This window comes from Bufo gargarizans, chromosome 11, assembly GCF_014858855.1.
Source record: "Bufo gargarizans isolate SCDJY-AF-19 chromosome 11, ASM1485885v1, whole genome shotgun sequence".
Lineage (NCBI taxonomy): Eukaryota > Metazoa > Chordata > Amphibia > Anura > Bufonidae > Bufo > Bufo gargarizans.
In genome coordinates, this window is record NC_058090.1 from 34,079,046 (window position 1) to 34,103,955 (window position 24,910).

The 24,910-nt window shown below is 44.0% G+C and overlaps 1 protein-coding gene across 1 annotated transcript in view; it reads right to left on the reverse strand.

Annotated features, from left to right (window-relative positions):
- The window catches only part of MNAT1 (MNAT1 component of CDK activating kinase), a 130,492-nt gene that overhangs the window by 77,370 nt on the left and 28,212 nt on the right, over window positions 1–24,910 (reverse strand). Inside the window, exons 2-6 of the mRNA XM_044272019.1 lie at window positions 18,591–18,743; window positions 15,650–15,723; window positions 14,671–14,774; window positions 13,953–14,093; window positions 9,634–9,753 (exon numbers count right to left, since the gene is read on the reverse strand). Of these exons, the coding sequence (XP_044127954.1) occupies window positions 9,634–9,753; window positions 13,953–14,093; window positions 14,671–14,774; window positions 15,650–15,723; window positions 18,591–18,743 (592 nt within the window). The remainder of the gene's footprint in view (window positions 1–9,633; window positions 9,754–13,952; window positions 14,094–14,670; window positions 14,775–15,649; window positions 15,724–18,590; window positions 18,744–24,910) is intronic.

Sequence of the window (24,910 nt, forward strand, 5' to 3'; positions counted from 1 at the left end):
TATTATAGATAGAGACATAGACAGAGATAGAGATATTATAGATAGAGACATAGACAGAGAGATAGAGACCGAGATAGAGACCGAGATAGAGACCGAGATAGAGACCGAGATAGAGACCGAGATAGAGACCGAGATAGAGACCGAGATAGAGACCGAGATAGAGACCGAGATAGAGACCGAGATAGAGACCGAGATAGAGACCGAGATAGAGACCGAGATAGAGACCGAGATAGAGACCGAGATAGAGACCGAGATAGAGACCGAGATAGAGACCGAGATAGAGACCGAGATAGAGACCGAGATAGAGACCGAGATAGAGACCGAGATAGAGACCGAGATAGAGACCGAGATAGAGACCGAGATAGAGACCGAGATAGAGACCGAGATAGAGACCGAGATAGAGACCGAGATAGAGACCGAGATAGAGACCGAGATAGAGACCGAGATAGAGACCGAGATAGAGACCGAGATAGAGACCGAGATAGAGACCGAGATAGAGACCGAGATAGAGACCGAGATAGAGACCGAGATAGAGACCGAGATAGAGACCGAGATAGAGACCGAGATAGAGACCGAGATAGAGACCGAGATAGAGACCGAGATAGAGACCGAGATAGAGACCGAGATAGAGACCGAGATAGAGACCGAGATAGAGACCGAGATAGAGACCGAGATAGAGACCGAGATAGAGACCGAGATAGAGACCGAGATAGAGACCGAGATAGAGACCGAGATAGAGACCGAGATAGAGACCGAGATAGAGACCGAGATAGAGACCGAGATAGAGACCGAGATAGAGACCGAGATAGAGACCGAGATAGAGACCGAGATAGAGACCGAGATAGAGACCGAGATAAAGACAGAGATAGAGAAAGATATAGACAGAGATAGAGAAAGATATAGACAGAGATAGAGAAAGATATAGACAGAGATAGAGAAAGATATAGACAGAGATAGAGAAAGATATAGACAGAGATAGAGAAAGATATAGACAGAGATAGAGAAAGATATAGACAGAGATAGAGAAAGATATAGACAGAGATAGAGAAAGATATAGACAGAGATAGAGAGAGATATAGACAGAGAGAGATATAGACAGAGAGAGATATAGACAGAGAGAGATATAGACAGAGAGAGATATAGACAGAGAGAGATATAGACAGAGAGAGATATAGACAGAGAGAGATATAGACAGAGAGAGATATAGACAGAGAGAGATATAGACAGATAAAGATATAAACAGAGAGAGATATAGACAGATAAAGATATAAACAGAGAGAGATAGATATAGACAGATATAGACAGAGATATATAAACAGATATATAGAGAGATATAGACAGATATAAAAAGAGATAAGGGCAGAGACAGCGAGAGATATAGACAGAGATAGATCATCAGCTTCTGATCGGGGGAGGTCCGACACCCGGGACCCCCGCCGATCAGCTGTTTGAGAAGGCAGCGGCGCTCCAGCAGCGCCGCAGCCTTCTCACTGTTTACCGCTGGCAGAGTGACGTCACGACTTGTATCAACTGGCCTGGGTGGAGCTAAGCTTCATTCAAGGGAACGGAGCTTAGCCGCGCCCAGGCCAGTGATACTAGTCATGACGTCACTGGGCCTGCGGTAAACAGTGAGAAGGCCGCGGCGCTGCTAGAGAGCCGCTGCCTTCTCAAACAGCTCAAACAGACTCCCGGGACCCCCGCCGATCAGATGCTGATGATCTATCCAGAGGATAGATCATCAGTTTAAACAAAGTGCAGAACCCCTTTAACTCTTTAAACACAATGGGGGTCATTTACTAAAAATGAGCAGTTCACATGCTGGTCTCTGAAAAAAATAAAATAAACTAATTAATTAATTAAGAGGTGCAAGCCTCTGTAGCATCTTCTGGTGTCTGTGTACGAAAACCGAAACCTACTCCAGCCAACAGCTGGAGCTGTGTATGCCAGTTTTTCTGGCGCACATGTCGTTAGCCCACACCCTGCCCACTTTTTTTTTGGGGGGGGGGGGGGGGGGAACGCTTCCAAAAAAAATCAGCTCCTTTTCTATGACAAAAAACTGGCCATAGAACATTAGTACATGACCCCCAATGATTATACTAGGGATTTTTAGCTCTGGTTGATGTAAAGACATATTAAGAAATGAATCTGCACAAAGTTGGTGTTTTCTAGAAACATCCAGTCCAAAAGAAGAAATGACCCTTTTTGGTCCAGTGCACATGCTAGCCACATATAGGGTGCAATCTTTTGAATGTTTAGAAGTGAGCTAGCCACAGGAGAGAAAACCTTCTTATAACCTGAAGCCATTCTTTTTAGAAAGAGAATGAAAGCTGGACAGTCATATGATATAAACTGCCAGAATAAGCACAGCTTTATATATGGCACTCAGTATCAGGGTCCATTCCATATATTTTCTCATTAAAAAGAAAAAAAAAGAAAAGAAAAAGGACGAGCGGTTTTGAAATCGAATGTACAGGGAATATAAATCAGCTGAGTCCACACATCTCTAGCCCACCCACATTATTATTTCTCAGCTTTTCCCTCTGCAGGAAATTACCGCACACTAATAAAACATCAACAGAGATTCCACAAACCTGGAGCCGCTATATACGAGACCTAGTGCGAGGTGCTAGCCAAAATCTACACGCTGTAGAGATTACATGATAGTTGCAGAGAGACCAGTCACATACACTGGATTTCTGTTTATCCATGTTTGTGCAGCGTGTCCAGGTCCTTCAGTCTGAGCTCTTTCATTAAAGGGCATCTGTCATCAGATTCGTACCTATTAAACCTATGTGCGCTTGGCAGCTGAAGGCATCTGTGTTGGTCCCATGTTCATAAGTGCCCGTATTGCTGAGAAAAATGAAGTTTTACTATATGCAAATGAGCCTCTAGGAGCAACGGGGGCGTTGCCCTTACACCTAGAGGCTCTGTTCTCTCTAAAACGGTCGCACCCTCCATTTTTATTGACAGGGCCAGGCACTGAAAACATCATCACACCTGTCTTAGCCAATCAAAGTGCAGAGGGTGCAGCAGTTGCAGAGAGAGCAGAGCCTCAAGGTGTAATGACTAGTGTTGGGCGAGCATGCTCGGCCGAACACCAGTTCGGCTCGAGCATCGCTATGCTCGGCACATTGCGGTGTTCGGCCGAATATCGCGTGTGCTCGAGCGCAATGCTCGAGTCAGTGTATTTAAATCTAATTTAGCCTCTATTTCTGAAAAGTTTCTGACGGGATTCGAACTCACAACCTTTTAAATTACAGCCAAGAATCTTAACCACTACACTATAGAGTTGCATGGCCAGTTACAAAAAAATAAAAAATAAAAATCTGACTTCTGCTGTATAGGAATACTTACTACTATCCCGCATTAATGCATTTCAATGTAAAATAATGCAAGTGTTCTGGAATTTTGGATGGAGAAAATACCGTAGCATGCTGCAGTATTTTCTCCATCGAAAAACCGTACAGTGACTGAACTAAAGACATCCTGATGCATCCTGAACGGATTGCTCTCTTCAGAATGCATAATGATAAAACTGATCAGTTTCTTTCCGGTATTGAGCCCCTAGGACGGAACTCAATACCGGAAAAGAAAACCGCTAATGTGAAAGTACCCCAATATTGCACTCAGGATTGCATCATTACCATCTAGAGTTCCTGTTCTGCAATAAACAGTAACTGAGCAATCCAGTGTGCATTATGCAGTCAGGATGAGCAGCCCGACAGGAATGCTTACCAATGAGGAGTACATGCAGGCACCGCAATGCAGTGTGTAGAATGGCCACATACCCCTCACCCTCCTAGTCAGCTCAGAAAATGTATGTCCAATTCGCATTCTAGGTTGGGTTTCGTGCAGCCATTTTAAATAATTCCCAGAGAACACCTTTAAAAATGGACTCACACCTTTAGGCCTCATGCACACGGACGTTTTTTTTCACGGTCCGCAAAACGGGGTTCCGTTGGTCCGTGATCCGTGACCGTTTTTCCGTCCGTGGGTCTTCCTTGATTTTTGGAGGATCCACGGACATGAAAAAAAAGTCATTTTGGTGTCCGCCTGGCCGTGCGGAGCCAAACGGATCCGTCCTGAATTACAATGCAAGTCAATGGGGACGGATCCGTTTGATGTTGACACAATATGGTGCCATTTCAAACGGATCCGTCCCCATTGACTTTCAATGTAAAGTCTGGAGTTCTGTTATACCATCGGATTGGAGTTTTCTCCAATCCGATGGTATATTTTAACTTGTAGCGTCCCCATCACCATGGGAACGCCTCTATGTTAGAATATACTGTCGGATATGAGCTACATCGTGAAACTCATTTCCGACAGTATATTCTAACACAGAGGCGTTTCCATGGTGATGGAGACGCTTCAGGTTAGAATATACAAAAAAACTGTGTACATGACTGTCCCCTGCTGCCTGGCAGGTGCTGCCAGGCAGCAGGGGGCAGACCCCCCCCCCCTGTTTTTAACTCATTGGTGGCCAGTGGGCCCCCCCTCCCCTGTTGTTAACTCGTTGGTGGCCAGTGCGCGCCCCCCCAACCCCCCCCCCTCCCTCCCTCTATTGTAATAATAGCATTGGGGCCAGTGTGCGCGCCCCCCCAACCCCCCCCCCCCTCCCTCCCTCTATTGTAATAATAGCATTGGGGCCAGTGTGCCCCCCCCCCCCGATCATCGGTGGCAGCGGAGTAGAAGATTCATACTTACCTGGCTGCTGGCTGCTGCGATCTCTGTGTCCGGCCGGGAGCTCCTCCTACTGGTAAGTGACAGGTCTGTGCGGCGCATTGCTGTCACTTACCAGTAGGAGGAGCTCCCGGCCGGACGCAGACATCGCAGCAGCCAGCAGCCAGGTAAGTATGAAAATCTTCTACTCCGCTGCCACCGATGATGATTACAATAGAGGGAGGGAGGGGGGGGGGGGGGGGGGTTGGGGGGGTGCGCACACTGGCCCCAATGTATTAAAACAATAGAGGGAGGGAGGGGGGTTTGGGGGGGCGCGCTTTTGGGGGTATTACACTTTTTGTGAGGCAAGATAACTAACAATAGCTGTTTTGACACCTTTTTTATTTTTTGTAATTTACAATGTTCATCTGACAGGTTAGATCATGTGGTATTCTTATAGAGCAGGTTGTTACGAACGCGGCAATACCTAAAATGTATACTTTTTTTATTTATGTTTTACACAATAACAGCATTTTTTTATTAAAAATAATCATGTTTCAGTGTCTCCACTCGCACAATTTTTATTTTTTTTTGGGAGATTATTTTAGGTAGGGTCTCATTTTTTGCGGGATGAGATGACGGTTTGATTGGTACTATTTTGGGGTGCGTATGACTTTTTGATTGCTTGGTATTACACTTTTTGTGATGTAAGGTGACAAAAAATAGCTTTTTTTTTTTTTTACAGTGTTCACCTGAGGGGTTAGGTTATGTGATCTTTTTATAGAACAGGTCGTTACGAACGTGGCAATACCTAATATGTACACTTTTTTATTTATGTAAGTTTTACACAATGATAAAAAAATGTAAACCAAAAAAAAAAAATCATGTTTTAGTGTCTCCATAGTCTGAGGGCCATAGTTTTTTCAGTTTTTGGGCGATTGTCTTAGATAGGGTGATCATTTTTGTGGGATGAGATGACTGTTTGCTTGGCACTATTTTGGGGTGCATATGACTTTTTGATCGCTTGCTATTACACTTTTTGTGATGTAAGGTGACAAAAAATGTCTTTTTTGACACCGTTTATTTTTTTACGGTGTTCACCCGAGGGGTTAGGTCATGTGGTATTTTTATAGAGCAGGTTGTTACGAACGCGGAGATATCTAATATGACTCCTTTTTTATTTTTTTTTACATTTAACACAATAAAAGCATTTTTGAAACAAATAAAAACATGTTTTAGTGTCTCCATAGTCTGAGAGCGATATATATTTTTTTTTTTGGGCGATTGTCTTAGGTAAGGGGCTCAATTTTTGCGGGATGAGGTGACTGTTAGATTGGTACTATTTTGGGGGCATATGCCTTTTTGATCGCTCGGTGTTGCACTTTTAGATGTAAGGTGAAAAAATTATGTTTTTTTAACACAGTTTTTTTTTATTTTTTTGACAGTATTCATCTGAGGGGTTAGGTGTGATATTTTTATAGAGTCGGTCGATACGGACGCGGCGATACCTAATATTTCTACTTTTCTTTTTTCCCTATTTAAAAAAATATATATATTACTTTATTTTAGGAAAAGGACGCATTTTAATTTATTTTTTTTACTTAAAACTATTATTTATTTATTTTTTAAACTTTTTATTTTTACTTTTTTTTTTGTCCCACTCTGGACTTCAACTTTTGGGGGTCTGATTCCATTTACAATGCATCACAATACTTCTGTATTGTGATGCATTGGCTGTAAGTGTATTGCTGAATGTAACACACTTCAGCCTGTTTGCCTGTGAGTGAGATCCAGGGGGCTGGATCTCACAGGCTCTCCCGGAAGGCAGCCACGATGCCTAAGGAAGGCATTGGGCTGCCTTCCCTGCCATCGGGTCCCCGTCACAGCAGCACGGGGACCCAATTGACACCCTGCACACATCTGAAGCCCGCACGTGCCGCGGTCAGTGCTGACTGTGGCCATGCAGGGGTTAATGCGTCGGCATCAGTGATTTCACCAATGCCGGCGCATACAGCAGGAGTCCGGCTATCAGTGTCTGCCGGACCCCTGACGCCCGATCAGCGCGCTGTACATGTACGGCGCTGGGCGTTAAGTTACGTCCAGTTGCGCCGTACGCTGGGCATTAAGGGGTTAAAAGCGTTATCCAACCCCTATAATGACCCCCCAATGCCGGGCCCCCTCGTATACATTATACTTAGATGCTCCCCGACACCCACATCGCTCCAGATCCCTGCACGGCTGGCGTTGCGTTACCGGAAATGCTAGGGAGGCTCATCTCTGTCGCGACCTGCTATTGGCTGCTCCCCACATTGATAGACGTTTTGATCCACGCGACTGAAAGATGCAGCGGCGACCATGCAGGGATCCGGAGTGACACAGGTGCCAGGGAGCAGGTAAGTATAATGTATACGAGGGGCAATGCTAGGGAGGCTCGTCGCCGTCGCAACCTGCTATTGGCTGCACCCCCCATCGATAAATTGTTTGATCCGCCCGGCTGGGAGATAAAGCGGTGGCTATGTAGGGATCCGGATCGACACAGGTGCCAGGGAGCAGATAAGTATAATGTAGACGAAGGGCCTGAGCATTAGGGGGGTTATTATAGGTGTTGAATAACCCCTTTAACCAGATGCAATGCCTATTATACACAGAAAAAGCTGCCTAGTGGCAGCTGCAAGCAGCCAGGATTTGGATGTTTTACTTTCTAGCTGTGTAAAGAGAAGTAGAAACTTTTGAGCTTGGTAAATACAGACCCATAAAGACCTATAACAGCACAGAAATTTGGACATATCTAGCTGGAAAAAATGAAACAGATGTAGCCAATTTTATCTTGATTGGCTAAAAACATTAACACAAGAAAATCACATTACAGTAAAATGAAAATGACCTGCTGTCATTTTCATTACTTTTTAATGTTTAACATAATTTTAAAGAATTTATGATTATGTTATTTTTAATTTTTTTGTTTAACTTTTTATAGTTAAACTAAAACCAAAAATCCATCAGTTTTTGCACTGGCCACTATGTCTAATAATTGGCGCCACTTCTTGGTTTATACAGATCAGTTTACTGCAGTTACCTGTAATGATACCACCTCTGTGTATAGATAAGACAGGATCCACCATTCACAAGGTGATTGTCAAATCTTATCTATTCTTTCCCTGTACACAGGTCGCAAATCATGCCTAGAAAACTTTCCCAAGTAAGTGCTCTTTCACACTTGCGTTGTCCGGATCCGGCGTGTACTCCACTTGCCGGAATTACACGCTGGATCCGGAAAAACGCAAGTTAACTGAAAGTATTTGAAGACTGATCCGTCTTCAAAATGCGTTCAGTGTTACTATGGCAGCCAGGACGCTATTAAAGTCCTGGTTGCCATAGTAGTAGTGGGGAGCGGGGCAGCAGTATACTTACCGTCCGTGCGGCTCCCGGGGCGCTCCAGAATGACGTCAGAGCGCCCCATGCGCATGGATGACGTGCCATGTGATCACGTCATCCATGCGCGTGGGGCGCCCTGACGTCACTCTGGAGCGCCCTGGGAGCAGCACGGACGGTAAGTATACTGCTCCCTGCTCCCCACTACACTTTACCATGGCTGCCAGGACTTTAGCGTCCCGGCAGCCATGGTAACCATTCAGAAAAAGCTAAACGTCGGATTCGGCAATGCGCCGAAATGACGTTTAGCTTAAGGCCGGATCCGGATTAATGCCTTTCAATGGGCATTAATTCCGGATCCGGCCTTGCGGCAAGTCTTCAGGATTTTTGGCCGGAGCAAAAAGCGCAGCATGCTGCGGTATTTTCTCCGGCCAAAAAACGTTCCGGTCCTAAACTGAAGACATTCTGATGCATCCTGAACGGATTTCTCTTGATTCAGAATGCATTAGGATAAAACTGATTAGGATTCTTCCGGCATAGAGCCCCGACGACGGAACTCTATGCCGGAAGAAAAGAACGCAAGTGTGAAAGAGCCTTAAGTCAAGAGGGTCCCCCTCCTGTCCATTGTGTCTATGACTCATGGGTTTGCCATAAAGCATTTTTTTTTTAATGCTGTGTAAATGCTGTTAAGAACAGCTCAGGCAATGTTCAGCAAGTAGAATAAAAAGTATCTACAATCAGAAAATAAAAACTGATTAGAAAAAAGGAAGATGTGTTACTATTGGGTTTTAACTGGCAGATAAAACTTTTGATGACACATTTCCTTTAAGTGACCTGGCATGCCTGGAGTCAATATAATGCTGGCTACATCTGAAGGCACAGTTTAGGCTGTCGGCAGACATTAGATTAACAGAAGAATGTGTTGGAAACAATCTAATGGTCCATAGAAATGCAGGTCTACATCCAAGGTCTGCTATGGCAGGGAAACAGATTGCACAAGACTGGAAAAGATAGATGTTCGCTTAATCAAGATGAAGTGACCAGCTCTGTTATCCCTTACTGTCCATAAAAACCACAATATGCACATCTGGCCAATCCAATCATGCACCTTAAAGTAGACTCTGCTTTAAAGGGAACCTGTCAACACCTTTATGCTGCCCATACTAAAGGCAGTATAAAGTAGTGACAGGTGAGTTGATTTCAAGTGGTTGCCGAGAACCAACATCACAATCATTGCAGACTGGGCCTGGAAAAGAGTCCCGGCCACCTGAGAAGAGTCCTGGTTATTCATGAGTTCCTGCTCTCCTGCCCACCTGCTGATGGCTGACAGTCTTCTACCTCGTTTTCTCCTTTTCCCTCTAGGAGAGAACTGCCAATCATCAGCAGGTGGCGAGAGAGCAGGAGATTATAATAACCAGGACTCTTCTCATGTAGATTTGACTCTTTTCCAGGCCTGGGCTGCAGTGATTATTTACTTTTAGCTGATGTGTGACACCGCTGAGATCAGCATTTCTGTCACTACTTCATACTGCCCTCAGTACGGTCAGCATAAAGTTGATGACAGGTTCCCTTTAAACATTTAAGAAATAAATGACTTACCATTTTGATGCCAGTAGAAAATGTGACTGCTGGCTTTGACTTCTCTATCTGCACTTCGATCTGGGCGCTTTTGCCTTTGTGTTGAGCCAAGAGGATGGATGCAGGAAGGTGAGAAGTCTCCTGTAGTGATAAGGAGGGAAATGTAATTATCATCTTTGCATTAATACTTGACAAGCGTACGCAAACCGGATCTAACAAAAATGAAACCTAGATAGCAGACAACCGGCAATCCAGCAGCGGTGGTTATGCCTGCACACTATAGGAAAAAGCACTGTCTTATGTGCGCTCCCGTCCACCAGAGAGGCCAGTGCCCTTTCCTATATTGCGCAAGCACAACCACTGCTGCTGAATTGCAGGATGATCATAACCACTGTATGTGGTTAGTAAGTGCCTTGTATTAACTTTGTCTATGTGATAAATGCCATTTGCTCAAGTGAGACAACCCCTTAAATGGGGCACTTACCAACTGCTCATGTAGAAGGAAATATAATAAAAACGATAAACGTCCAGACTGGAGATGAGCGAATTGATTCTAACTAATAAATTCATCTGATTAGTAGGACTTCTTACCTGTGAGGGGCTGTCGCCGAAGGTGAAGAAGTGCCCATCCGCTGCTAGATTCACCAGGCAGGATATATAGCCCAGCCCTGACAATTTCCTGCTCCAAATAGCAGAGAAAGGACAAAGGCTCTGCTCAGGGACACACAAAATCTTGTGGCTAGTGGGCGCTACTTTACCTGTGGGGACAGACCCTCACAGATGAAAAAGTCGATTCACCCCTCTAAAATAATTTTAAGGGGTTGTTTCAACCCCCCGTTAAGTTTGCAGGAGATGCAATAATCCTCTGATAGCTCCTTTCTACCATGAAAAATTATGAGGGGGGGGGGGGTGTCTTTGGCTGCTGCATGGGAAATGTAGCATTAGACAGAGGCTATTCAGAGTGGCTCAAGTCTGCAAGAAGGGGTCTCAAGTGAGAAATTGGACTTTGAGACAGACTTGACACCTATGAATACACTCCAGCGCTGTCATTAACATGTCGCATCTTCTGTCACTAAGCAGAGGCCTAAAAATATTCGACTGGAGAGTTTAGAAGACTTCCTAAGTAATTACAAAGGGAAACTGTAAATCTGATACGCTCTGTTATGCCTAGTGCATGGCCTGGGGGGAGGGGGGCATGCCACATTGAACTGGTGTCCCTTGAATTCGAGTGCCATGCAGCGCCCCCTCCGGACCTGCAATAGTTACAGCAGCGATACATTATTTTATTTTAGTTAGGTCTAAAAGTCTTCAAAGAGTGACTGAAAGCCTACCATAGCCAAAAAGGATACATTTGATTTTCCAAGTATTTTGCCACTGAAAAAAATATATTTTTCACAATGTCAGATATGAACCTTTTCAGACAATAATCAACTTGCCTTATAAACAATGGCTACAAAATGAAAATTAATTCTGCTCAACCTGAATCTTGATGAAAGAGTAATTCTTAATTAACGAGAAAAAAGATAAAATGGTAAAATAAGATTAAAGTGCCAGCACTTTCAAACTCGACATGGATGAATACTGACGGGTGTTAGTCACTGTTAAGTCTTCCAAAATGAAGAAGGCGATCTTTTACTATTTGTTCTGTAATTTGAGATTGAACAATTAAAATAGGATTTCGGCTACGTCAACCGACCGCCATGATAATAAATTGCCAATAGGAGGCCCGGTTAAATATTGTTTAATAAAACAGCATTCACACTAGGCTATACCAGAGGAACTGCTGCCAATAAAAGCAATGAAACAGGGATTTCATTGTTGTCATTCTACATTCCACCATATAGGAGAGAGAGACAGAAAATACGGTGAAGAGGAGTAGGTTTCAGGATAATCTCATAAAGCAAAAAAAAAAAAAAAAACAGTTGTCTAAAGATGATGCCCATAAAGAGTTCATTTAGTGGGTCATTCGATATGGTCTTCAGAACTAGATGCTGTATACTGTGCCTAGCATCCAGCTAGAAAGGACATCTGGGAGGAGCGTTGTGAAAAGAGCACAATCTGTGAAATGTTTTCAGTGTATTAGGATTGCTGAGAACACTCCCAGCAATGCTGATTGGCTGAGAGCATGTCACAGTCTGAGATTGTTTCACAATGCTCCTCATAAATGTCCTTTTCAGCTGAATACCCAGCAAAACCTGTTAATGCTGATTGAATACCAAGCAAACCATACAGTCCTCAAAGTCTTATTCTGGGAGCTGTTCTAAGTGCGACTGCTTCAAAATATGTAAACATTAATTATTCAAATTAAAGGGCATCTGTCGGCAGATTTGTCCCTATGACACTGGCTGACCTGTTGCAAGTCCCCTTGGCAGCTGAAGGCATCTGTGTAGGTCCCATGTTTGTCCCATGTTCATATGTGCCCGCATATGTGCAAATGAGCCTCTAGGAGCAACGGGGGCGTTACCGTTACACCTAGAGGCTCTGCTCTCTCTGCAACTGTTGCATCCTCTACACTTCAATTGACAGGGCCAGGCGGTGCAAATGTAATCACTCTTGCCTGGCTTGTTAATTAAAGTGCAGAGGGTGCAGAGCCTCTAGATGTAAGGGTAATGTCCCCGTTGCTCCTAGAGGCTCATTTGCATATATTAAAACTTATTTTTTTCTCAGCGACGTGGGCACATATGAACAACACAGATGCCTTTAGCTGCCAAGTCCACATGAAACAGGTCAGCCAGTGACATCAGTGTCTGTCTATGCAAAGAGGTATTTCCCAAGAAAGACGTGGGTGCCAATAGTTTAATAATACATATCACTAGCTGCATGCATGTGCTATTCCCAGCACATGTGCAGCTAGTAATATATGGTGGCCAACCCCTTTAATATGCATAATTAGCTGGAAAGTGTAATGTAATTATAAGATTAGTGTGCCTGGTGCCACTACAGGGGGCTCGCCTGCATGGACACAACTGACACATACGGACAAGCACTAGCTGCCTCATTTTTACATGCACTACATTACACATAGAGGCAACAGAGCTTCTGCTGTAGTATTCATTGGAGAACGGCAAACAGCATGTGCTCTGTTAGAAGCCTGGATGTCGCCAAGGATAGAAAGAGTTCGGTGAAGGGAATCCATTTTTATTGGCTTCAGTGGTGTAGGTTTCAGGACCACCGAAGCAAGGAAGACAGGAGAGATAATGTCACAAGATCTCCATTGTATGAATTCAATAAGACACAAAAAGCTTTTTATCTGGTAGAGTGGAGCCCAGTGGAACGGGTAATTGTAAAAGGGGTAAAACCGCACAGAGCGGAGACTACCAGGGTACTATTTTTAATTGTGTATACAAATGATCTGACTACTCAGCAGCTAATGCACCTTAAATCAATTAAAAGCAGAAGGAAAGTCATGACTGACCGGGGCGGCTGACTAGCTGCTTTCTCTCATTCCCTTGCATTTACGCTTCTAAGTATAAGTCTCAGCTGATATAATTACATTGAATACATGGGCTACAATTGCTTCATGACAGCAGTATACTGAAATCCTGCATTATAACTTTAGATAAGAAAACAGGACTGGGACACTGTCTACTGGTGGAGATTTGTTCCCGGCCCACAGATATGCCAATATCTGCTTATTCTATTACACTGTCGGCTGCTGGTTCCTCTGGAGATCAACTGCTATTGGGACAACTTGTCAGCAAATTCATATTTTTGTAAGGAAAATATAATACCGCATGAAGCCTACAAATTAATTTTCTTTGTCTAGTAGAACAAAGTCCTGAGCAGGGGTATCCCCGTAATGGCTCTGTGCCTGTACTGCAGACCGCAAATGCACAGCCACTGGCAGTGTGCAGTCCGTGCAGCGGGTGCGAACCCATTGACTTGAATGGGTCTGTGAACCGCAACATACGGCCAAAGATAAAACATGTTCTATCTTTTAGTGGTGCTGAGGAAGTGTTTCATAGTGCTTATGATCTGATCTTTTTGCGGAACGGACATACGGATGCAGAAAGCACATGGATGATTTTACATATGGTCACGTGCATGAGGAATTCTGTGGGTGCCATGTTACTGATCTATAGCACACAAATCAATAATAACGTTGTATGCATTAGGCTGCATTCATATATACAGCAGCAGATCTGGCAGGACGCTCCAGCAGACAGAGGACTGACGGATTTCGCCGTGACATCAGCAGATCAAACAGATCTTCCTCCTTTAAAATATACATGCATTGTTGGTATTATTGCATGTTAGATGATTCTGGAATTGACCAAAACCATAAAAAAAAATATTAAAAACAAAAATAAAAAGCACAGAAATAATGTTGGCTTGTTTACCAGCTGATCTAACAGCTCCTGCTTGTTCTTCCTTTTCATCATCTGTTGGAGGTGCTCTTCTTTCTGCAGAAGGATCTTCCGCTGCTCATTCTCCTGCTTCTCCATTTCCAGAGCCTCCTCTAACTCTTCCTGCTCCCTGGTCTATGAATGAGATGAGGATATTTACTTACAAAGCACAGTTCACATGGCAAGTAATATGCACTATTGCTGCTACATTACAGATCCAGCCATTACTTTTGTGATGACACGTTTAATTTTATACAGTTATTATTGATTTAGCAAGCTGACTGATGAGCTCTAACATAATAAAGTCTGGCTGTTGATTAAATATCAGGTCTAAAAAGAAAGTAAATTGGTCTTTATATTTATACCCACAAACTCGTTTCTCTCTTCTGCCCCCTCCCTACAGGATTTCTTATAACCGGCACATCATTTATACACATTTTAATAATTTTTTTCGAAAATCATGCATCCCCATAGAATATTTGTCCTTTGCAGGCAGTACTTGCCGGTTTATACAGGGCGATGTCTTGCTGACAAAATTATTTCTAGTGCCACATAAATCAATAAATCGCTGGACAAAACAGTTCTGCTACTTTGTTGGGTGATCAGCAGCACATTTGCACGGGGCAATTATCGTGAATGAGAGTTCGTCCGAATATTCGTTCCCGATAATCTTCCTATGTAAGCACAGATATGTATGTGGTATGGTACTTACCATTTTGACCTTGTTTCTTTGAATTGTGTCCTTGTTTTGTTTTTGGTATTGTTCAACTTTTCTTTTGGTGTTGTCCAGATCCACATTATTAGTCAGATTTATTACTGTCCAGGAGAGAGAAAGAAAAAGACATGGAGAAAACATTTTAAAGGGGTTACCGGGCAATTTAATATTGATTAACCGATCAACTGTTTGAAGAGCCTGGAACACTTTGTGAGCGCTTAGGCCTGTGACGTCACTGTAAATCTGTCACGTGGCTCTGGCACAGCTCGGTCCCATTCAAATGAACAGGCCTGAGCTGCAATACCAAGCACAGCCTCTATAATATACAGCGCTGTGTACGGTGAGCTGTGAGGAGGCCACAGCGTTCCCGTGAGCACAGCGACCTCTTCGCACAGCTGATTGACGGGGGTCAGATCACCACCGATCTGATATTGATAACCTATCCTCTGCATAAGCCATCAATATCAAATTCCCAGAGAACCCCTTTTATCATGTCAGGCTAACAAGAAGTTGTAGTATGGAGCCTTTTCTACTGTAAGATTACTTTACTACTAGTCATGTTAACCTTTCAGCTAGCCATAAAGAACTGATAAGATGATAAAGCAAAGTACTTTCTGCGTTATATTATTAGCCATTTTTTTAAAAAGAAGGACAGACTAATGGTCTCTAAGATTAAAGAAGACCTCTCCCCTCTCCTGACATGACTGTTTTAGTAACTACTTGCATCCCCCGTGTAATAACAATTCTGAAGCATCTATTCGTATGACTGTGTTGTGCCAGTCCTCTGTTATTACTGCTAGAAGGAATAATAAAGGAATGGCACAACAAAGATTCAGCGGAGGTTACAACAGACAGCCCACTGGTAATAAGAGAACTATACTTCTAGAAAGCTGGTAGTTCTAGCTGGATAGCCCCTCTAATAGATGGCCAAGCTATATTCCCATTAAAAGTCTCCAAACTCCCCCAACAGACCTACCTATTTCCTCAATTTCTTCCAAATAATCATTGTATTCTCCTAGAGATGGAAATTCTTCTTCACGTTTATTATATCTAGTGAGAAGAATGGAGAAAATTAAATATAATTCAATAATTCAGCAACATCCCATCAGCCTAATGGATGTCTAATCAATATAAATCCAGTTTATTATATTTTTGCAATGTTAGGTGTCAGTGCATGAAATAGAAAGCACTCCAGAATACATTTGCTACTTAGACTTCAGTACAAAATATGGTATAATTCCAGAGGTACAAGGACTTACAACATGATATAGTTTACATGTACTCAGGTTGTCTCTCACACGTTTATGCACAGGTTAACAGATCTATGCATGTGCTGGTAACAGTAGACTTGCACTGCAGATGTTATTTAAAGGGGTTTTCTGGGATTTCATAATATTAAAATCCTGGAAAACCCCTTTAAAAGGGAACCTGACATCTCTATAATGCCTGCACCCTCCCCGGCAGTACCTTAAGTACCATTTTTACGGGACAAGAATCCTATATATAATTGTTAGCAATTATCTGGCGGTGTAAAGGTGCTGCCAATTACCTGATAAACGAGCAAAACACTAGTTCGTCGGATATTTGGATCATTTGCCGGCAGCAGATCATTGTCTGTAAACAGCACTCTACTGCCTGCAAACAATGATTCTGTAAGGGGACGAGCAATGGCATTAGCGATCCCTCCTCCCAATACTGTGGAGAAGATCGCTGATGTAACTGACAAGCAGGCGCCTGCAAAATTGGCCAGTGTAAAGGGATGTTTGAAGCTCAAATTATGTTGTCTCCAATACTGTCTTTTGTTGTGGGACCTGATGGCCAAATCTGCATCAAAACAACTTTATTCCCCCAGCTTTGTGTATGTAATTGGGCAGCTTGAAGTCAAGACAGTGGTGGCCTTCACGTTTCAAGTCAACCATGCCGTGCCCTCTATCTGCCTCGCTCACTCTTAATGGACAGCTCTTATTTCTTTCTTCAGGTGCGACGCTCCTGATATCCTGCGCTTGCGCATCCTATTTTTGTTTTCGGGGCCTGCACAGTGAGCCCAGTTGTAATGTGCTGGGCTTCAGAGGCTCATTGCGCAGGGGCAGACTCCCAAGATAACTTCAGTTTTAAGGTACAGCGGGCAGTTGGAGGCCATTAAAGGGGTTGTCCCACGAAAAATACTCTACAGTTTTCAAACCACCTCCTGGATTTAAATACTTTTGTAACTGCATGTAATAAAAAATTTAGCATGGCCACTGAGGCATTCAATAAAATGTGTCTGTATGGCGCCACCTGCTGTATGTTTGTTTCTTATTTCTTTGACCTGCTCACAGAGATGGCCGCACATGCTCAGTTTCATCCTTCAACTGTCTCCCGATAGTGAGAGCTGAGACACGCCCCCTAGGCTGTGACAGGGAGATCATGACCACGCCCCCTTAGCTGCAGCAGAAAGGACACTCCCCTTGAGCGGTCAGCTTGATATAAATCTAGCAGAGCAATCAATGGGGAGATCTCTTGATCCATGTGAGGTACAGGGTTGGTTCTAGCTTTGTTAGAAAGAGGCCTTCATGTACTGTATGATGTCTGATTTTCATTTTTTACATTAGTCATGGGATAACCCCTTTAAGAGATGCCAGGTTCCCTTTAAAGAGGACCTTTCACTGATTACGACAATGTGAACTAACTATACAGACATGGAGAGCGGCGCCCGGGGATCTCACTACACTTACTATTATCCCTGGGCGCCACTTCGTTCTCCCGCTATGCCCTCCGGTATATTCGGTCACAAAGTTATGGTAGGCGGAGTCTGCCCTTGTTTTGCTGTAGCGCTGGCCAATCGCAGCGCAGAGCTCACAGCCTGGGAGGTTATTTTCTCCCAGGCTGTGAGCTCTGCAATGCGATTGGCCAGCGCTACAGCAGAACAAGGGCAGACTCCGCCTACCATAACTTAGTGACTGAAATCTCTGCCTACTATAACTTAGTGAGCGAAGATACCGGAGCCTATAACGGGAGAAAGGAGTGGCGCCCAGGGATAATAGTAAGTGCAGTGAGATCCCCGGGCGCCGCTCTACATGTCTGTATACTTAGTTCACATTGTCATAATTGGTGAAAGGTCCTCTTTAAGTAACTCCACAGCTTACATAGAAAAACTAAAGATTTTTGATAATATGGCGCAAGCATTTTATGTGCAAAAGCACCATAAAAATTAAAGAGGTTGCCTCAATGCGACAAGGGATTATGCAAAGTGTGCAACCTCATTCGCTTTAGAAATGCAATGGTATGTAATGTTGGATAATACTTAAAGTGCTGTGCCTGAAGCCTTCTTTGCCAATCAGGAAACAAGGCCATGAAAGAGAACTCATTCGATTTTTGTTCATTTATGCATACCGATTTCTGACCAATTTCAATAATTTGTATGGTGTATTCCTAAACGTCCCCTCTGAGAGATATCAGGAAAAGAAGTTTGGACATATTGGGTTTCAAAATGTCCAGTCCCGTTTTTGCCCAGAGGTGGTAAGCCATTGCCAGAAGCATCTGGTAACAGCTTGTTCCTCTTCACCAACGGAAATAAACTTACACACTAAAGCTAGCCATACACATTAGATCTATGGCCCAGTTGCCAATTTTGTGCATTCGGTCAACATGCATGGTATCCTCCCAACCCCTCCCCCCAGGCGCCTATGTCAGGGGAGATGAGGATCGGGCATGTTGGATTTCAACTGCCCAATCCTTTTGTTCTCGGGGAGAGAAGCCACTGACAGAAATGTCTGCAGCAGCTTTCTTCCCAATCTCCATACACTACATTCGTGTGCTCAGCCAAGCCGAGGTATGTGAGGATGGGGAGAAATAGCTGTCAGTCATGTGGATATCCAGCTTTGGATACCCCAAGTTATAGGGATCCATCCTAGTGAAACTGCACACATCGGACTCACATTTTTAAGATCTTTTTGCGAATCTCCACTTCCTTATCAATTGTGGGGTCTTCAAAGAGCTGAACTCGAAAGTTGCTTTTCCGGAGGGGGGTATTGCATTCCTGACACGTGCCGGAACCACGAACAAAGAGGAGCTCAACGCAGCTTTCACATCTAGAAAAACGAGAGCAAGCAAAATAAATGTATGTATAATATGTATATCACATGACTAAAACTGCACCCTGCTATTATGTTCTACAGACGAACCAATCAAAAATTGGAAATTCAATACAATTTTGGTTAAAATGCATTTGACAACGATAAAAAATAAATAAACACAGGGCACTTTCATTTTCTAAAGCCAAATGGGATATATGGTTGGAAAAAAACAAAAATAGATGATGAGAATAGTCACAGCACTACAGAGTATCTCAGTAACGAGTATCCTTGTTAGGGATCACGCACACGAACGTATTTTCTTTCCGCTTCCGTTCAGTTTTTTTTGCGGACCGTATGTGGAACCATACACTTCAATGGGGCTGTAGAAAATACTGAAGTTACTCCGTGTGAATTCCGTTTCCGTTTGTAAGATGGCCGTTGCGCAAAAAAGTAGTGCATGTCCTATTATTGTCCGCAAATCACTGTCCGAGGCCCCATTCAAGTCAATGGGTCAGCAAAATATAAGGAACGCACACGGAACACATCCGTATGTCATCCGTATTTTGCGGATCCATACTGTAGAAATGCAATGCCCAGCCCATATTGCTCATGTGTTTGGTGATTAATAAGTTACTGTTTCCGTTTCCGATCCGCAAAAAACGGATCGCATAGGGAAACCATACGGATATGTTTTGTGCAATAACGGAACGGAAGAGGACTTAAATCAGAGAAAAGAAAACCTCAGATACGGACAAACGGATCCGTGAAAAATGGACCGCAAAATACATATGATCGTGTGCATGAGCCCTTTTTATGTTAATTAACTGATATAGGCCACACTATTAATTAGCAATTTGTCTAGACGTACGGCCACACAGTCAGGTTCCTGCATGCCATTTTAGAAGATAAAATCAGGAGTGGATCATAAAAGGAGAGAAAGTTTAACGGACAGATACGACTCTTTTTTGAATTCACTACTGGTTTCAGCTTCTAAAACTGCATGCAAAAACCTGACCATGTGGCCATACCCTAATGGCGGACATATACTTCCCGATTGTCGGGAGCGAACATTACTACACTCGTTTCCTAAAATTGGCCTATGTGAAGGTGCTGCAGATAACCTCAATCATCATTTCTGGGCCGAGGATTGTGCTGTGTGAACAGTGATCTGCTGCCCAGAAACAATGAATCTGTATGAGGATGAGCCAGGGCAGTAGCCATACAGTGGAGGTGACCGATGACGAGCGGGCAGTAATCAGTCGGCCATACAGTGGAGGTGACCGCTGACGAGCGGGCAGTAGTCGGCCATACAGTGGAGGTGACCGCTGACGAGCGGGCAGTAATCAGTCGGCCATACAGTGGAGGTGACCGCTGACGAGCAGGCAGTAATCAGTCGGCCATACAGTGGAGGTGACCACTGACGAGCGGGCAGTAATCAGTCGGCCATACAGTGGAGGTGACCGCTGACGAGCGGGCAGTAATCAGTCGGCTATACAGTGGAGGTGACCGCTGACGAGCAGGCAGTAATCAGTCAGCCATACAGTGGAGGTGACCGCTGACGAGCAGGCAGTAATCAGTCAGCCATACAGTGGAGGTGACCGCTGACGAGCGGGCAGTAATCAGTCGGCTATACAGTGGAGGTGACCGCTGACGAGCAGGCAGTAATCAGTCAGCCATACAGTGGAGGTGACCACTGACGAGCGGGCAGTAATCAGTCGGCCATACAGTGGAGATGATGAGCGGGCAGTAATCAGTCGGCTATACAGTGGAGGTGACCGCTGACGAGCGGGCAGTAATCAGTCAGCCATACAGTGGAGGTGACCACTGACGAGCGGGCAGTAATCAGTCGGCCATACAGTGGAGATGATGAGCGGGCAGTAATCAGTCGGCCATACAGTGGAGGTGACCGCTGACGAGCGGGCAGTAATCAGTCAGCCATACAGTGGAGGTGACTGCTGACGAGCAGGCAGTAATCAGTCAGCCATACAGTGGAGGTGACCGCTGACGAGTGGGCAGTAATCAGTCGGCGCAGTGTAATAGTACTAGTTTACTACATCTTAAAGGGCATCTTAAATTGTACCCATGATACTGGCTGTCCTGTTGCACGTATCCTTGGCAGCTGAAGACATCTGTGTTGGTCCCATCTAGTCATATGTGTCCACATTACTGAGAAAAATTATGCTTTAATATATGGAAATGAGCCTCTAGGAGCAACGGGGGCGTTGTTGTTACACCGAGAGGCTCTGCTTTTTTTTGCAACTGCTGCGCCCTCTGCACTTTAATTGACCGGACAAAGGCAGAGTAAAAACATCATCACATCTGGCCCTGTCAATCAAAGTGCAGAGGGTGCAGCAGTTGCAGAGAGAGCTGAGCCTCTAGGTGTAAGGGCAAAGCCCCCGTTGGTCCTAGAGGCTCATTTGCATATATTAAAACATAATTTTTCGCAGCAGTGCGGGCACATATGAACATGGGACCAACACAGATGTCTTCAGCTGCCAAGTGCTCATGTAGCAGGTCAGCCAGTGTCATAGGTACAAATCAGCTGACAGATGCCCTTTAAGGGGGTCTGGGTGGTGCACTCACAATTATAATCCAATTACATCATTACTTTCTCAATCCTACCAAACTGTACAACAAAACCCCCTGCACCTGTGCTGACCACACTGGATTACCCAACGTTACATGACTCTGCCTTTCATATGCTCACAATGACACAAAGCATGGCTTCCACAGACGACCAGTACGCAGATTAATCAGCAGAACACTTCAAAGTGAATGCACAGAGCACGCTTACAATGAGGCCGACATGAAACGGGTCTGCACATGTTTGTTTTACAAGGTGTGCTTTCTCTTTTTGTCATTTTTGCACGAATGAAGCCTATAGACCGGCAGATGGATTGTCAGTAAATTCTCACTGTATGAAGCGAATCCACCGCGGATCTGGCTGGGCTGTGCGGTGGCATTGCTGCAAGAGTTAAAGGGGGACTCCGCTGCTTTCCACCTATGCACTGCACAGGTTTAAAGCTTTGAGTAGAAGCAGCAGCATATATTGGCATGCTCAGGGCTGACTCCTGCTGAGGGTTTTATTCCGCAAGGTGAAATTGAGATTTGTGAAATCTCATCCACTTTGTTGCTACTGTAAGTGCTGTGAGGTTTCTGTATGCCATTCCGGCGCAAAGAATCCGCAGCATTTGTGCCACATGTGGCCATAACCCCACCATTAACTGGACAATGTCAAACTGTATATAGCAACTGTAAGAATTGCTATTTTGGCAACACATTACTGAAACAGACAAGTCAAAGGGGAGCAACACGTACAGAACGTCCATCTGAATGCCTTTGAGGCCAAATGCACACGTTCAGGATTTATGTGCGGACAATCCGCACTGAAATCTGCAGGTGTTCGCAGGGAAATCCGTGCGGTTAATCCGCATCAATTGGTGTGGATTTGGTGCGGATTTTCCTGTCCCCATTGAAGTGGATGAAGAAAATCCGGACAAGAATTTTTTTATAAACTGACATGCTGTGGATTTCAAAATCTGCGCAAAAAGAATCTGCATCATGTGCATGACAATTTCAAATTCTTATACAATACAATATATATGACCTACGGCGTGGATTTTCTGCAAGCAAATCTGCGCAGAAAATCCACAAGCAATCCTGATCGTGTGCATTTAGCCTTAGGCCTCATGCAAGCGATCATATGTATTTTGCAGTCCAGAATTTGCAGATCCACAAAATATGGATACCGTCGTTTTGCATCCACATTTTTTGCGGACCCATTGACTTCAGTGGGTCTGAATTTTGTAGCCCTCCATAAGTCTATTCTGCAAAAAGATAGAATATGTCAATGGGTCCACATAAGAAAATGTGGATGGCACATGGACTACATCTGTATTTTGCAGATCGGCGGTCTGCAGATCGCAAGACAGAAACGGTTGTGTCAATTAAGCTTAATACGATTTCAACAGGATCTATAGGTGCAGGATTACTGAGAATTCTGCAATATGTGAATGAACACTGGATATAGTTGATATAAAGAAATGACTGCACAACATTTTACATACAAACAATAGAGCTGAGAGATGGGGATCATTGTAAATTAAAGTGGTATTATACCTACTATAAATGAAAAAAATAAAAGCTCTTTGTGCACATTTTTGATCAAACGTGTGTCGGGCCCATCTACCAGGCGTCAAGGTGGCTGTGACAATGAATATAATTGTGCAAGTCTAAATTTTCTTGTAGTAGATATTGAGAGTAGCGCCTCTTTTAGACTGAGCAACGTCCATCTGCCTGGGGCTTCTGAGCAGAGTACAAATGTAGCTGGTTCCTACACAGCCCTGAATATTGTAGGCTTAGGTTAATCCAAGAGAGGCGGTATATTAGTGTTAGGGACCCGTCTGCGAAAGCCACCTTGACGCCTGGTAGATGGGCCTGACACACGTTTGATCAAAAATGTGCGCAAAGAGCTTATATTTTTCCATTTATAGTAGGTATAATACCACTTTAACGTAGAATGATCCCCATCTCTCAGCTCTATTGTTTGTATGTGAAATGTTGTGCAGCCATTTTTTTATCAACCATGTTTGCTTGATGGATATGCACCTGTGACTATGAATATGAATGTGCTAGTCTAAATTTTCTTGTAGTGAACACCTGATATAGCCACAATAAAATAATGGTATCTGTGTGGTCGAGCTGAAATTTTGGACCATCAAAAGCATGATTAAAGGAATTCTACTCCAAAAATCTTGCAGGCTGCAAGGTGGAGTTACACTTTAGGCCGAGAGCGGTCCGTGGTATGCCGGGCTGGATTCCTGTTCAGAGCAGGAGCGCACGGCGTCATTTGTTGCTATGACGCCGTGCGCTCCTGCTCTGAACAGGAATCCGGCCCGGCATACCACGGACCGCTCTCGGCCGCGGAACACGGCCGTGTGCATTCGGCCTAAATCTAACCCTTCTGCAAACAATTGAAATGAGGTTTACAATCAATGGAGCTGCGGTATATTTTTACCTTTTTGCTGCATATCCAGTCATGGTGCATACTGCATGCACCTTGAGTCTGTGCAATTGGTTTTAACCCTCTCTACCTAATATTTTCACTAATGTCACCATTGTGGTTAGAGATGAGCGAATTTTATATTTTGAAATTCATTCCCACTTCGTTTGTTGGTTAAAGGAGAACTGCGTTATGGATTCGCCATCTGTTTTCATGACTTTGTCCATTTGGAGATCAGAAGCTGAATTGCATAACGTCTTCTACACCAAATGCTGGCCTTATAAAGATGGTGGCGGCTTTCCAGTGACCTAGCCAGTTACTGTTTGTTCCCTGCAGTCCCATCTCTGTACATAGTGTTCAGGCCGAAGGATGGGAATAGCAGGGTGACCACAATTAGAGATGAGCGAATTTCCGCTTATGAAATTCGTTCACACTTCGTTTGTTGGTTAAAGGTGAATTGCGTTATGGATTCCGTTACCATGGACCATAACGCAATTCTATGACTGAATGCATATCGGAATGCCTTTATAGGCATTCCGTTATTCGTTCCGTCATAATAGAAGTCTATGGGCTGCATAACGGATCCGTCCCGACTCCCCTGCATAACGGAAACGGGACGGATCCGTTATGCAGCCTATAGACTTCTATTATGACGGAATGAATAACGGAATGCCTTGCATTCTGACATAGAATTGCGTTATGGTCCATGGTAACGGAATCCATAACGCAATTCACCTTTAACCAACAAACAAAGTGTGAACGAATTGCATAAGCGGAAATTCGCTCATCTCTAATTGTGGTCCCCCTGCTATTCCCATCCTTCGGCCTGAACACTATGTACAGAGATGGGACTGCAAGGAACAAACAGTAACTGGCTAGGTCACTGGAAATCCGCCACCATCTTTATAAGGCCAGCATTTGGTGTAGAAGACGTTATGCAATTCAGCTTCTGATCTCCAAATGGACAAAGTCATGAAAACAGATGGCGAATAATGCTGCCTGCAAAACAAAACGTTCTGCCGACTGCTGCTGATCCAGCAGGACCGGGACACGAGTAGACGCAGAGGATCTGACCTGCAGGGCGAGTGCTAGTAACTACTGTAGTAATTGCTCAGTATATATAACATCTGCAGAGATACAAGAAATGCAGGTGATGACTCCAAGTTGCAGCACAATAACA